Source organism: Copadichromis virginalis, linkage group LG3 (assembly GCF_057382275.1).
Source record: "Copadichromis virginalis isolate Kocher_CV1m ecotype Utaka linkage group LG3, C_Virginalis_male_GT1.1, whole genome shotgun sequence".
Classification (NCBI taxonomy): Eukaryota; Metazoa; Chordata; class Actinopteri; order Cichliformes; family Cichlidae; genus Copadichromis; species Copadichromis virginalis.
This window is the reverse complement of record NC_140620.1, coordinates 57,462,467-57,476,374: the sequence shown is the minus strand read 5'-3', so window position 1 is coordinate 57,476,374 and position 13,908 is coordinate 57,462,467. Positions and strand designations below refer to the sequence as shown.

The 13,908-nt window shown below is 40.2% G+C and overlaps 1 protein-coding gene across 1 annotated transcript; it reads left to right on the top strand.

Annotated features, from left to right (window-relative positions):
• Positions 1–3,301: 3,301 nt before the first annotated feature.
• On the top strand, positions 3,302–9,016 carry LOC146715375 (mitotic spindle assembly checkpoint protein MAD2A-like). The gene is made up of 5 exons (XM_085451788.1): positions 3,302–3,493; positions 3,800–3,946; positions 5,474–5,594; positions 8,307–8,410; positions 8,484–9,016. The coding sequence occupies exons 1-5, from the start codon at positions 3,430–3,432 to the stop codon at positions 8,654–8,656; spliced, it is 609 nt and encodes a 202-aa protein (XP_085307914.1). The 5' UTR covers positions 3,302–3,429; the 3' UTR covers positions 8,657–9,016.
• Positions 9,017–13,908: the final 4,892 nt, after the last annotated feature.

Sequence of the window (13,908 nt, the reverse complement as noted above, 5' to 3'; positions counted from 1 at the left end):
TGTTATAGTTTCTGAGCTGAAATGAGGCCTAGCATAAAAAATGTTTCAACCAGCATGCAGGAGGTGGGGGTGACCTTTAAACAGACATCCCCACTGAGTCTGGCCTTCTCTGCATCTGCTAGTTACTCCACCAGGTTCTGAAAATAGTAACAGACTGAAAAGCTCAACAGGCCCCACATGGTTTGCTGGGCACAGGTATCAGCCATTATGAACGTAGTGCATTCAGCTCAGCGGATGCAGATCTGATATAGATATAATGTACTATATTTTTTCAATTAAGAGATGTTCATTTTAGCAATAAAAATATTGTCTCTCCATTGGCTTATTTAGCTAAAAACTGAGCTGAATATTATCAGTGACTCTGTGGTGTAGTTGTTAACACATTTGCATTACATTTAAAAGATTATGTAAGGTTTTTTAGAGTAGTTATAAAATGCTAAATTGTCTGATCGCATCTAACGAAATGGCTAACAGGCTTTGATCAAAGTCCAGTATCTGTTGGTGTTCTTGCCAGATTCTTCAGTTCTGTAGGGACTTAAGGGTTAAGGTCTGATCACATGTTTAAGCACAAAGAACAAGTGAAGTGTATGAGTTTCATGGCGCCAGAACAATTCCTGAGAGGGCTTGATGCCAGCACCCACAGTCTCTATTATGAAACATGACTGGGACTGTAGTCCTTTGATACAAAACCAGAGAGCTGTTAATACAGACCAACAGAGGCTTTGCAAGTGATACCAGTTTGGCTCTCGGAGATGAGGGCTGGACTGAAGTTACAAATGACCTCAAGCCAACCAACACTATTTGAGAGATTACAGTTCTCCTAACACTATGTCTCTAGATTTACTGCCTGCATGTGGCTAATTACTGTGATTGCAACTGGTTTAATTCAACCTGGAATATAGATTGATCGTTTATCCTACCATCTCCCACTTAAACTGGTTAATAAAATGGTCACACAGGAATGACAGCAAAAACTTTAAAAATCAGATCTGAGTGATGGACTGCATACTGGTTTTGCAATGAGAAAAGGCCAATCATTTTACGGAAGAGTAACAACTGAAAAGATAAAGAAAGATGAAATTAAACATTTGGATATAATTTAACCCAAAATTTAACTTATGATAAACAACATATCAAATGCTAACTTTCACACAGTATTGCTATTCTAACACTTTGTCTGACATTAATCCTTTGTGTAACATAAACACACAACTGCCCACAATTATAAAATAATATCAGATGTCAACAGCACAAAATACTGTCAATTTTAAATATGATAAATATTTCACTGGCAAGAAGGTCATCACTGCTTCTCCACCCCAATTTGTTGCTGCTATCAAAATCAAAATGTTCTCATTTTTTTCCTGTTTACAGGTTCTGTATGTCTATTATTATTATCTATTATGAATAAAATATGGGTTTCAAATCATTGTATTTTGGTTTCACACTGCGTCACAACTTTTTGGATGCTGAATCAGCTGATGCAAGATATACAAGTTGAAGACTGCACATTGTGTCATAGAGAAAAAGACTTTACTGAGCTTTTGGAGAGTCCAGTGATGAATGGCAACATGCTTGTGGTTGAGGAAAAGACATCAGGCTATGACATGTGTGATGAGTTCACTCCTGTGGTTTTACACACTCGTTACTTCCTATAGCTAGGAGGAAAGCTGAAGGGATTGCATTAAGAAGTGCTTTAGAACATCTATAGGGAACTTGAAAAAGGTCGTTTATGGAAGGATGTGTTGTTATGGGTCCATTGAATGTGTTTAATCCTCTTGAGCCTTTTTATGTGAGGATGCGTGCAAGGGTCTGTGGCTCATAGTCTGTGACTGCAATTAATGCAGAGTTGTGTGGCTTCAAGTAATTCTATTCTCAAGTAGTGAGAATAGAATTTATTTTCTCCTGCTAATCTGGGTCCCAGTTGCAGCCTTTGTTTCAGTCTAAGCAGAGACCCTGGGACCTCCCTTTCTTTGGCCATCTCCTCCAGGTATTCTGGGTGGGACACTGAGATCTTCTCAAGCCAGCTTCAGTATGTTCTTAGTCTGCCTAAGGATCTCTTCTCAGTTGGTTGTTCCCAAAACACTTTACCTAGGAGGTATTTTGGGAACTTCATTCTGATCAGAATGAGGAACGTAGTCATTCTGATCAGGTGCCCAAACCACCTCAAATGGCTCAACTGTAGAAAAGCAGCAGCTCAACTTGTTTGTTTAGCATATGTGCAAATGTCCAAAACAGTCAGGACCCATTCCCCAACCTGAAGATGCAGGAAGCAATGTCTTATTCACTGGAGAGAACCCTAACATATAGGCACCTAACTGCTGGCATATGAGCATACACTTTTCTGCATTCATCTTCCATTAAAACGAACTCTAGTTGTGGGCTGTACTTCACAAAAAGATTAGTTTCAGAACCTAATATCTCCACTGAGGTGAGGCCACACATGTGTATTTCCTATCTTGCAACCTGTGGTGTAAGTTCCAGCTGTTTCTCCTCCTCCTACAACCAGTCCACCCCCTCCCTAGGCAAAATAGCGCCTGACTCCTACAGGTGGTGGGCCCACTAGAAAGATGGGCCCATGTGGATAATTCAGTCAGAGCCTGGCTGGTCCCCACGAGTTACCACAGTTCATTTTAAAAGATGTGTAAATAAAAATACTTTCTGACAGTTTGATGTGTGGTGCTCATATCCTGTGTCAGTCTGGGGACCTTGTTAATGACACCAGCTGCAGCTGGAAAGAAGCCATTTTTCATGAATCACAAGTTTCCCAAAGAAGGTTCGAAGCTTTTCATTAATTTTGGAAGAAGTTTGTCAAATCTCATCTGCCCACTTAGTGGTCCTGGAGGTGTGCAGGTCCCGCATGGCTTTCCTCCTGAAAGAAAAAGACAATTACTGACTGAGAAAAAAAACAACTATGATAAAATAATAATAATAATTTAAAAAAAATAGCACATAGACAAACATAGCAAAAAGAGAAGTACAGAGCCAACAAGACTTAAAAGCTAGCATTAACTGAAGTTGTCTTTCTTTTGTTTTGCAATTTTCTGTTTTGCAGAGTGACTTTTCCAAGTCTGCATACAATGGTTGTTTGGACCCCTTTAGGATTAACAAAACGTGGTATCTACAATATTAACTTATTAATTCAGTCATTTGTGCAGTGACACATTACATTAATATACAGTCAATTACAAGGTAGAAAGGTCTTTAATTATTCTACACTGCTCTCTAGTGTCGAAAAAATTGTAATTGTAAGCGTAACCTAAAACGTCATCAAAATCGCGACGCAATCTCACACGCATGCGCAATAGTGTGGAAGCTGACAAAATTCAAACTGGGTGGCGGGTAGTTGAAGTCGGTAGACGTAGAAGAAGAAGAAAATAAAGAGTACAATCTATTTACTGTTGAGAGCTAGACCAAAGCGTTAAGAAAATGACAAGCACGTTGAAGGGAATTACTCTCAAAGGAAGCGCGGAGTTAGTAGCCGAGTTCTTTTGTAAGTATTTCTGTTATTTCGTCTTTTAGTCGCTCGTTTTCGACACCGAATAATTTGTAAAGACTGTCTTGTTGTCTGCCCTTCTATTGAGAATCGTGAACGTACCCCATACATCGTTTCTATTCTACCGAGCTAATATATTAATTGATTCCCAGTTAGTTTTCTCTCGTGTTATTCGCTTTCTTGTGTAGTTGTTTTTGTAATCTTCTGTGCCTTTCAAGTTTGAATCATATAAGCCTCTAAAGTTTACGAATACTGGAATTCCGGCGTATTTGAAGCCTTTGATTTCCCCATTGTCATTCACAGCTTTCGGCATCAACAGCATCTTGTACCAACGGGGCATCTATCCTCCAGAGACATTCACCAGAGTTACCCACTATGACCTGAGTCTCCTACTAACTACCGACCCCAAGCTGAAGAGCTATCTGACTAACGTGGTGTCTCAACTTAAAGGTATCTCAATAGTGGGCTTCCCCACTCGTGACACAACTAAGGAGAAAGTGGAATAACTGTGGAACTGAGTGAGCTAACCAACTGCGGTCTGAAGGCACTCCAGTTGTAGTTTTGGGCTTCGAGTTCTGTAGCTATATCTACAAGGCTGCTGGCTTACGGCAAGAAATCTTACTCACGGTTATTTTGGTCACTATGGAGATGCTTTTTTTCTTCGTTTTACATATTTACTCTTAGACCTTGAAAAAAATGTGGACATATTGTACTTAAGAAAAAAAACAAAACTTCAGTCTACTTTACTTTAAGTGGATTTCCTTGAACACCAGATAGAAAAGAAAAAACGTAATTGGTGAGAACTGAGCTCACAGCTTGGTGGGGAGTGACTTTGGATTTTTATGGAGAAGGCAAAGTAAAGGCAAAATCCGTAGTGAAGTACAAAATAAGATGATGTTTGTGAACAATGAATGATTTTGTCAATTTATTTTGCTAATTCGGTGATCGTCTTTACTCAATAAATAGTAACTTGTTAGTTGCGATTGCTGAGTAGGGCCACGTGGTGGTGCATTTCCCCCTCCCCTTTTTGTTGCGTTGAATTAGATCAGAGTCAGAATCGGAAAGACTTTATTTATCCCCAAGGGGCAATTAACGTACAGCAGAGCAGCATGATGTTGAAGATGAACGCAGATGCCTATGAGACTCATGCCTGAGATTTTAATTGGTATGACCTGGCATCTTATGATCAATGTTAAGTAACATACAAAGCAGCACACGTGAGTTTCCATTCCCATGTTACACAAATTTGTGTTAAGCTACTCTTAGGCTCTTGTCAGGTGAACTACAAGCTATTTCTGGTTAAAAACGCTAGATTTTTAATTTTTGATTTACCAATTTTTGATTTTGCCATAAATACTTATGTATGTGAATGAGGAAGGAGATCGGTGCACCCTTTTCTGTCCAAGGTGATGCCATTGTAATATTTTATTTTTTTCCTAAATCCAATGCAATGCAACTGTTGATGGCTGCCTCCTCAGGTTTCTTCCTGTTAAAAAGAAGTTTTTTTTATTCCCATCAATGCCTAGTGCTTGCTGTTCTGGGATCATCTGATTGTTTTTCTTTTTAGGCCTGTGGGGTCTTTACTTTAAAGTATAAAGTCTCTTGAAGCAACTGTTGTGATTTTTAGTGCAATGTAAATAAAACTAAATGGAGTAAATATCTCTGAATTGTCAGTTCAAGTTTAATGTAATTCGTACCAGAATATTCATATTTTTGGGTGCATATGTCAAATCACTCAAGCTCTCAATTGTGTAATGCTAAGAGTAGTGAAATTACAGAATACAAATCAATCATCATTTTTCTCACAGAAATTGTGATCTCTTGGATACTATATCCAAGAGATCAATATTTTGTATCCACAACTATTGTGGATACAAAATTCTGTGCATGTTTGTATTATGTTTTTAGGGTATTTAACTACCTCTCACTTTGCATAACAAACTTTAATAAGTGTTGCTTGCTCTTTTGGTGTTGCAGAGTGGCTGTTTGAGTGCACTGTGCAAAAGCTGGTGTTGGTGATCACGTGTCTGGAAACCAACGAGGTGCTCGAGAGATGGCAGTTTGACATTGAGTGTGACAAGTCGGCTAAAGAGAGCAGGTCAGGACCTCTATTACCTTTTTTGTTTGTTTGTTTTGTTTTAAAGGCTCCATGCTAATGGTCATTAATTTGCTGTCTTCTAATTCCAACACCTGGCATGTTGCACTTGTACTTCCCCCACCGTCAGTTTGAGTGGAGTGATATATTATATAAATTGTTTTGAGCTTCAGGTACCCCAGGTGTGGACTATCAGGTTCCTGATTGGCAGTACCTGTGCGCATGGACTCTGCAACAGTGATTAGCTTGTCTCATTACAGAGAGATATTGAGATGAGATTCTGCAACCAGTGGCAATCTGGGACATGAAAGATGATAATGCTCAGCCCACCGAAGAGTGTGGTTTATCAAACTACCGCCAGAATTTGGGAGTAGGGAGGATGCAATGGTCTGCCTACAGTCTAACCAATTGTCGTTTAGTTTTGTGCTGTTTGTGCCAAAGTGATCAACATAATTAAGCTGGCTGGCTTACAACAAATGCTGGTGTGATCAGTATGAGAAGGAGCTGCCAGGCTGTTCTCCAATCAGTTGTAGCAGATGACTGCCTCTTCCTGAGCCTGGTTCTGCTGGAGTCGTCTTCCTCTTTAAGGACAGTTTTTGAGAATCTGCTATATCTTGACATGATTGTGTTGCACAGTTCTTAGATGCACATTCATGCTGTTGTTACTCAAGCAATGATATTAAAACCTTAACTGGTATTTGGCAAATTAAGGTCAACCCCTGCAGCAGCATGAACTCATGCTGTGTGTCATCTGCAGCCTCAGTAGCAATCTGACCAGGTTGTGTTCAGTTTTATATAAGCCCTTTCCACTGCAGTGTCAGATTTCCGTGGCTTGCAAGAGAGAATCCATTGTTGGCTTCTTAGGTTGCATCCCATGAGCCTCAACATTAGGTGTGTTGTGAGTCTGACTGCTTTTATGCTTGGCACTACTGTATAGAATTAATATAGCCATTCTGTCAACTTCACCCAATTTGGTAATTCTCCTCTGACCTCTTCAATTAGCACTGGATCTTTTAGATCAGTAGTTTAGTTTCTTAAATCAGAATAACTCGTACTGCTACTAGCTAGCATGACGGAGTTTATACAGCTGGGTGGATGCTATGATGTTACTGATAGTGAACTTTATTTTCTTCATAAGGTTAGTTAGTAGAGTTGCCAAACGCCCCGTTAAAAAAAAGAATCGTCCCGCATTCAGAGAAAATATTACGCGTTTCGTATTGAGCTGAAAAGGAGCACAGTTTGTCCCATACTTCAGCTACAATGAAAAAATAAACACACAAAGCTGGATTTATTCTGTCGTTACGCTGTACAGCTGCCTCTTCTTCTCTCATCCGCTCCCCTCCCTCTCCTGTTGCTACTTCAATCATGAAACTGATCAATGATCAGCTGATCGTCTCTCTTGTTTGTTTTTTATTGCCCACTTTGCGCCAGAAAGAGGAAACTGCCGGATGTCGCGTTAAACAACAGCAGCATGTTTAAGCTTGATCAGCTGTTAGAATTTATTTAATATTAATTTCTACTATCAGCTGATGTTTGCTGGAGCCACAGCTGTAAAAGCTGCTGGTCATGGTGTCGGTTTGGATATGTGGTGAGAGGGAAACATGAAGATGAAACCAGGAGATGTCCTTACTGAATCATCAGAGCCGAACAGGTGATGGAGAAACAGGTTTACCTTTTAGGTGACATGAATGAGCTGAAGGGAAGTTATAAGGGAAGGAAGAAATACACAGATACATCTGTAGATTTGAGACAGAATTCACAATGTGTTTTTGGGACTTTCAGGTGTTTGGACCAATGTTTTATTTTCTGATCAAACCAGAAAGCTTTAATGAGCAGCTAGACTTGTCTCACATTAACTGGCTGAGTTAATGCCAGTTAATGCAACGTCGAAGCAGCTGGAATCCATATATGTGCGTGTTCATGGAGCTGCATTTTCACCTGCTGGACATCACTACCTGACAAGTTTAACTGTCTTCAAAACATTACAGAGGCCTTATTGACAGTATTTGGTTCTACATATCTGTGTGAGCAGATTTCCTCTCACATGAAGAGTGTCCTCAGGTAGCCGTCTGAATGCTGGATGCTCGGAGCCCTGTGTCTCTGAGTGGGAGACCAGAGATCAGAGTGTATTAACAAACATGCCATATTGGCTCAGTTTATTTTTCTTATCATTGTTGCGAGGAGACCATAAATAGCATTTGTATTTTCTGTTGTACAGTTCATTTGCTGTTATGGATGAAAAGTGTCTTTTTATTTTTTTGTTTCAAAATAGCTGAAAGCTGCGAACTATAAAGTGGTTCTATATAGTGTGTAACTGTTAATATAGAGCGTTATTCAATTTCTTGCTAATACAATCATATGGCACACTGACTTCTGAGGACATTTTAGATGCACTCATCATCAGAAAGGTTGCCTACCCCTGCTCTAAGGCATCTGGACAGATCTGTTTACTTACACTTATTGACAGGAGTTGAATGGTGCAGACTTTGGGTTGGTTGGCTGATTTGTCAACACAGATGTGAATTTGTATGTTTGCAGTGGATTAGTTTTTTTGTTTTGGTTTTTTGCAATAAAATGACATGAAATTTGTACTTTAGAAGAGTCTTTACAACAGATTATGTAATTTGGTTAAATGAGCATCTGTCATTACACTCAACTGACTATTGTTTGACTAATAAATAATGCATGTTAACTGAGTTCTCATGTGTCTCCCAGTGCACCCAGAGAGAAGTCCATTAAGACAATTCAGCATGAGATCCGCTCAGTTATCAGACAGATAACAGCCACTGTTACTTTCTTGCCCCTGCTGGAGACGCCATGTGAGTAATGAGACTTTTGACATTTGAGCCTTTGATGTGGTGGTTGGGTAATAATTTCAACTCCTCCCCTCAGGTGCTTTTGACCTCTTGGTTTATACAGACAAGGACCTGGTGGTTCCAGATAAATGGGAAGAATCAGGGCCGCAGACCATTGACCAGCCAGAGGAGGTGCGTTTGCATTCCTTCACCACTTCGATCCACAAGGTGAACAGCATGGTGGCGTACAAGAAGACTGAGTCAGCTTAAACTTCTAAACCACATGAGCTGTTACAGCACCGACCACTGATTCTCATAGAAACCAGTAGATCTAACACTGCCGTGTCTTTGTTCACTGCCTGTGCGTGACTGGACAACGAGGACCTGTTTTCCTTTGTTGAGCTTCACTGTGTCTTATTTGTCAATATGATAAGGACATGAAGGAAATGTGTTCTTTCTACATTGATGTAAATATTTCTGCCACGTGGCATTTGTCTGTAGAAAACAACTGTCTTTTCTTTAGTCTTTTGCTTTCTTTCATTCTTTCAGTCTGTTTTAGAAGATAGTGGTATATATGTTGAACTTTTATAAAATGACATAAATAAATGCATTTTGCTTTTTCCCAAAGAAGTGATTCTGTGGTTTTCTTTTGTTCAGGAGGTGCCAAGGTTTTTCATCGTGTTATTTATTTTGGAGCATTATATAAAAGATATCACATGGTTTTTGGAGCCTTGAGACGATGCCGTCTTGGGGTGCATTTCAATAGTATAAGCTGACCTTTTCATCAAGGTCAAGAAAGAGAAGTTAGTTTGGAATGCACTCTTTTTGTAATGTGTTTTAATAACTGGAAAGCACACTGACATCCATCCATCCATTCATTGCTTGTTTAGTACATTTGAGAAATTATAGACAGCACACAGGAGACATAGTAAATAAGTATTATTTAATGGGACATACTATTCACTTCGCTCACAGTGTTGAAAGGTGTCGACAGTTGCAGATGTGTAACACCATCATAGTACCGTATCAGCATATTACATTTTGCAAAAGAAAACCCACAATTCTCTTACCTAAAAAAATCCATCCATCTGTCGTGTAATGCCCTCTCATATACATGCAAAAGAAAAAACTGACAACCAAGCAGTGAGGGGTTTTTTTTTTTTTTCTCCAGAGAGCACAGAGGCTAAGCTACAGGCACAAGTAAAATAGTCCTGGAGACTTATTCAATGTACAAATGACAACCACGGACACAAATTAACTTTCTGAGCATGTACATCTACAAAAGTGCTTGAGTTTAAATGAGTCTGTCATGTCCATTAGTAAGCTGTTCATTAAATGCACCTATGTGGCTCCTCATCAACAGTTTATTGGCTGGACAATTAACTGTTTTACCAGTTCTGCTGATTCAGCAGTTTCATTTACCAAAACATTTCAGAACTTTTTCTTTTCTGCATTAAAAAAAAAAAGTTCTGAAGGTTAACAGTAGCATCCTTCAAAACTAGATATTAACAAACATTCTAGGTGTAGAGAAAAATGTCATAGTAATGTTGCATTTTCTATTTATTCCTAGTGTGGACATGCTGAAATCACTTTTATTGAGGAGTAATTGTTCCTTCTTGCAGGATCAGCAAAAACCTGCATTTCTAGATAACATTTTCTAGATAATTGTGTGCTTTGACAAAAGAATGACCTTACAATATAGACTCTAATAAATATATAAAACAAAAATAAATATGCAATAGTTAAGACAGTGAATAAAATGTACGAAAGACTCAAACCCACGTCGTGTGTGTGTGTGTGCCGTGAAGACATAACAAGTCTATAAGATTATTGTGACACTAGTATACTACTAAGTATATAGTAGTTGCATTGTTTTCATCCCACTAGAATGGTGCTAATGGTGCTAAAGCTCCATGAACACTGGAAGCGACATACTGAATACAGACCATTCCAAGTGAATCACATCCCACAACTTCAAGTGATTACAGATGAAATAACCACAGGCAAATTCTTTGACTGTTCAGGCAGAGTAGAAAAGTGCTAAATAAGAATCAGTCCGTTTACCATTTCCTATTTGCTAAGGGAAGATTTTTTTTTTTAACCGAAGCAACTACCAATAGGAATAAAGAATACATATGAACTGGAAGGAAATATGTAGAGCTTCCAGTGTATGCAGCTTAACCATTCAGTGTTCCCTAAAGTTCACTACCTTTCACAGATAGTGTAGGTGAGACCATCAATATGAAAGCCACTCTATGCAAAAATAACAATGTCTATGGTAATAAATATAGCTTAGTGCTGACTTTGTTATTATCTCTGGTGAGTGAGAAAAAATGGTGGTGACAGGATAAAATGACCATGACCTCAGAAACCATGCTTTCTTGTTATGGACACATTTCATTCCTTTCTGTTCATGGTAGGGCTTAGCTGTAAAACTAGCATACAACTTTTTAATGAATGTTTGATAGTGGGGGTGGAAAGGTACAACTTTGATGTTATTTAATAGTTTATCTATTTTTATCTGTTGTGAAAAGTACTCACAAGAATTACTGATACTGAAGAGAAACCTGGGGGTTGTTCTTATTTTACAGTAAACCTGACCTCTGACCTTGATCACCTTGACTTGAGAAGGTCACAGGACTCAGACTTATACACTATTTTAGGTAGCTGCACCTGTGGTATCAATTTCAGAATCCTACACAAGTTATCTGATTCACAAACTTGGGTGTTGATGCTGCCCGCCCGTCTGGCAGCGTAGCCCCAAAATGATGAGGAAGATAAGGAACATTTCTTTGAATTAAAATTTTTCTAAAGTGTTATACTTTATAGGGAAATTGGTGAATTTAACATGGAAAAATTTCTTTATTTGCATAATTTTCAGTTTAGAAATCTGAACTTTGAGGCATCAGACAAAGAGCGATTCAGAAGACCCCTATGAGCAGAACACCAAGGGAACAGTTCACCCTGCCCGGGATAGGGTTACTGGGGCCCTGCCCTGGAGCCAGGCCTGGGGAGGGTGCCCGCGGGCAAGTGTCTTGTGGCCAGACCTTAGTCCATGGTGCCCGTCCGGTCACAGCCCGAAAAAGTGACATGGGCCCATCATCCTGTAGACCAACCAACCCCACGGCTTGGGCTCTGGAACCAGTCCCCTGGAGAGGGCTTGGACTCTGTCTCAGTCTAGTTGTCCCTGGTGAGAGGCGGGCTGGAGTGGGTATCCTAGTATTCCCTCAGGTTGCTGCCTGTACGTGGTGAAGAGAGAGCTGAGTGTAAAAGCAAAGCTTTCAATTTACCGGTCGATCTACGTCCCTACCCTCACCTATGGGTATGAGATGTGGGTAGGGACTAAATCCTTGGCTCCTCTGTGAGGTGTACCGGGCACGTCCCACCAGGAGGAGGCCCCAGGAGAGACCAAGACCACTGGAGGGATTATATCTCTTGGCTGGCCTGGGAACGCCTTGGTGTTCCCCTGGTCAAGCTGGAGGAGATGGCAGTAAATGGTTCTTAACAGTGCTTTTCTACTCTTCTGAGCACTCAAAGTGCTTTACACAACTTGTGCATTCACCCATTCACACCCATTCGCACAAACACATTTCCTTAGTGCTTTCTAACTAACATTCACACAATTCAATTCAATTTTATTTATAGCGCCAAATCACAACAAAAGTTACCTCAAGGTGCTTTATGTTGTACAGTATATCCTATAATAATAGATACAGATAATAGATATCTATGTTTTTAGATATAAACAGTGAAACCAGCATTACCAGAAGGATATCTCATATGTTGATCTCCTCAGTAAGGAGTGTTTGCTTGTTGTGTCACTGTAACATCACGAGCTGCAGAGCTGCTGAGATAAACTGAATGACTGACCTTATGTCCATAAGTTTACAACCCAACTATATCTTCTGTGGGTATTTAAATATTTAAGGAGAAAATAAGAATTAATTTCTTTCAGGTCCATCCATCCATCCATCTTCATCCGCTTTGTCCGGGGCCGGGTCGCGGGGGCAGCAGGCTAAGCAAAGAGGCTCAGACCTCCCTCTCCCCAACCACCTCCTCCAGCTTATCCGGGGGAATACCAAGGCGTTCCCAGGCCAGCCGAGAGATATAATCTCTCCAGCGTGTCCTGGGTCTGCCCCGGGGCCTCCTCCCGGTGGGACATGCCTGGAACATCTCACCCAGGAGGCGCCCAGGGGGCATCCTTGTCAGATGCCCGAACCACCTCAGCTGGCTCCTTTCGATGTGGAGCAGCAGCTGCTCTACTCTGAGCCCCTCCCGGATGGCCGAACTTCTCACCCTATCTCTAAGGGAGAGGCCAGCCACCCTTCGGAGGAAGCTCATTTCTGCCGCTTGTATCCGCGATCTCGTTCTTTCGGTCACTACCCACAGCTCGTGGCCATAGGTGAGGGTAGGGACGTAGATCGACCGGTAAATTGAGAGCTTCGCTTTTACACTCAGCTCCCTCTTCACCACGACGGACCGGTGCAGCGTCCGCATTACTGCAGCTGCAGCCCCAATCCGTCTGTCGATCTCCGGCTCCCTTCTCAATTTCTTTCAGGTTCCAATGTAAAATAAGTAATCTATATAATATATCAGGCATTACCCCTTTTTGCTTCTGTTTTGGTTAAAAAAAAATGCTGAAATAGGAGAGAAATGATCAGACTATCAGAAAAGAAGGAGCATGTGCCTCTGTCTGCTATCATCTGGCCAAACCATGGTCACACTGCCACCTGCTGGGACAAAGATGTTATGACAGCTACAGGATTGTTTAGAAAATAGAGAGGCCTATTTAGTTGAAATTAATTATTTTAGGGCATTTTCAAATGAAAGTATTTCAATATGTAGTAAAATGATGTATAAATTATTTTTTAAAGTATAAATTATTTCACACAAACTTGATCACATATAAATATAAATGAACCCCAAATCAACTGTGTAGTATATTCATTTCATAATTTTTCAGCACTAACTCATAATATTTTACAAGGACATGGTTTCTTTATATATATTCTAATCTTAAGCACTTAAAGTGTTCATGACACATTCATTCAATGCTTCAAACATGGGGGCTATAGGTGGCGTGTACTGTCTTACCCACGGGCACTTTATCATGCAGAATGGAGGAACCTGGGACTGATCCACTGATTTTCTGAATATTGGATACGTGCCCCATAAACATTACAGGGTGTATAACCCACTTAATAAATAATTAAATAATAATAATAATAATTTTCTTAGCAACATATTCAGTCATGGTTGTAGGTGCACCCAGGAGAGCACGCCATGTCATCACAGAGCCTCGGTTTATGTTAACATAAATGTAGCAATTTCAAATTTGACCTGATGATGGCAGTGGTTTTTCACACCTACACTGCCAAAAGCCAGTTAGTTAGAAGTGTGTGTGTGTGTGTGTGTGCGTGTGTGTGTGTGTGTGTGTGTGTGTGTGTGTATGCCTTATTTTCACACTTACTGTCAAATTTGGTAGAGAACGACTCTGTTGACCTGCAGCCCTGATCATAGGC

What these genes read in the sequence shown, in the direction of transcription:
- LOC146715375 (XM_085451788.1), top strand. Translation starts at nt 3,430, where the DNA reads ATGACAAGCACGTTGAAGGGAATTACTCTCAAAGGAAGCGCGGAGTTA. An exon ending in GTTAGTAGCCGAGTTCTTTT is followed by an intron (nt 3,494 to 3,799) that starts GTAAGTATTTCT and finishes TGTCATTCACAG; the next exon opens with CTTTCGGCATCAACAGCATC. An exon ending in AAGTCGGCTAAAGAGAGCAG is followed by an intron (nt 5,595 to 8,306) that starts GTCAGGACCTCT and finishes TGTGTCTCCCAG; the next exon opens with TGCACCCAGAGAGAAGTCCA.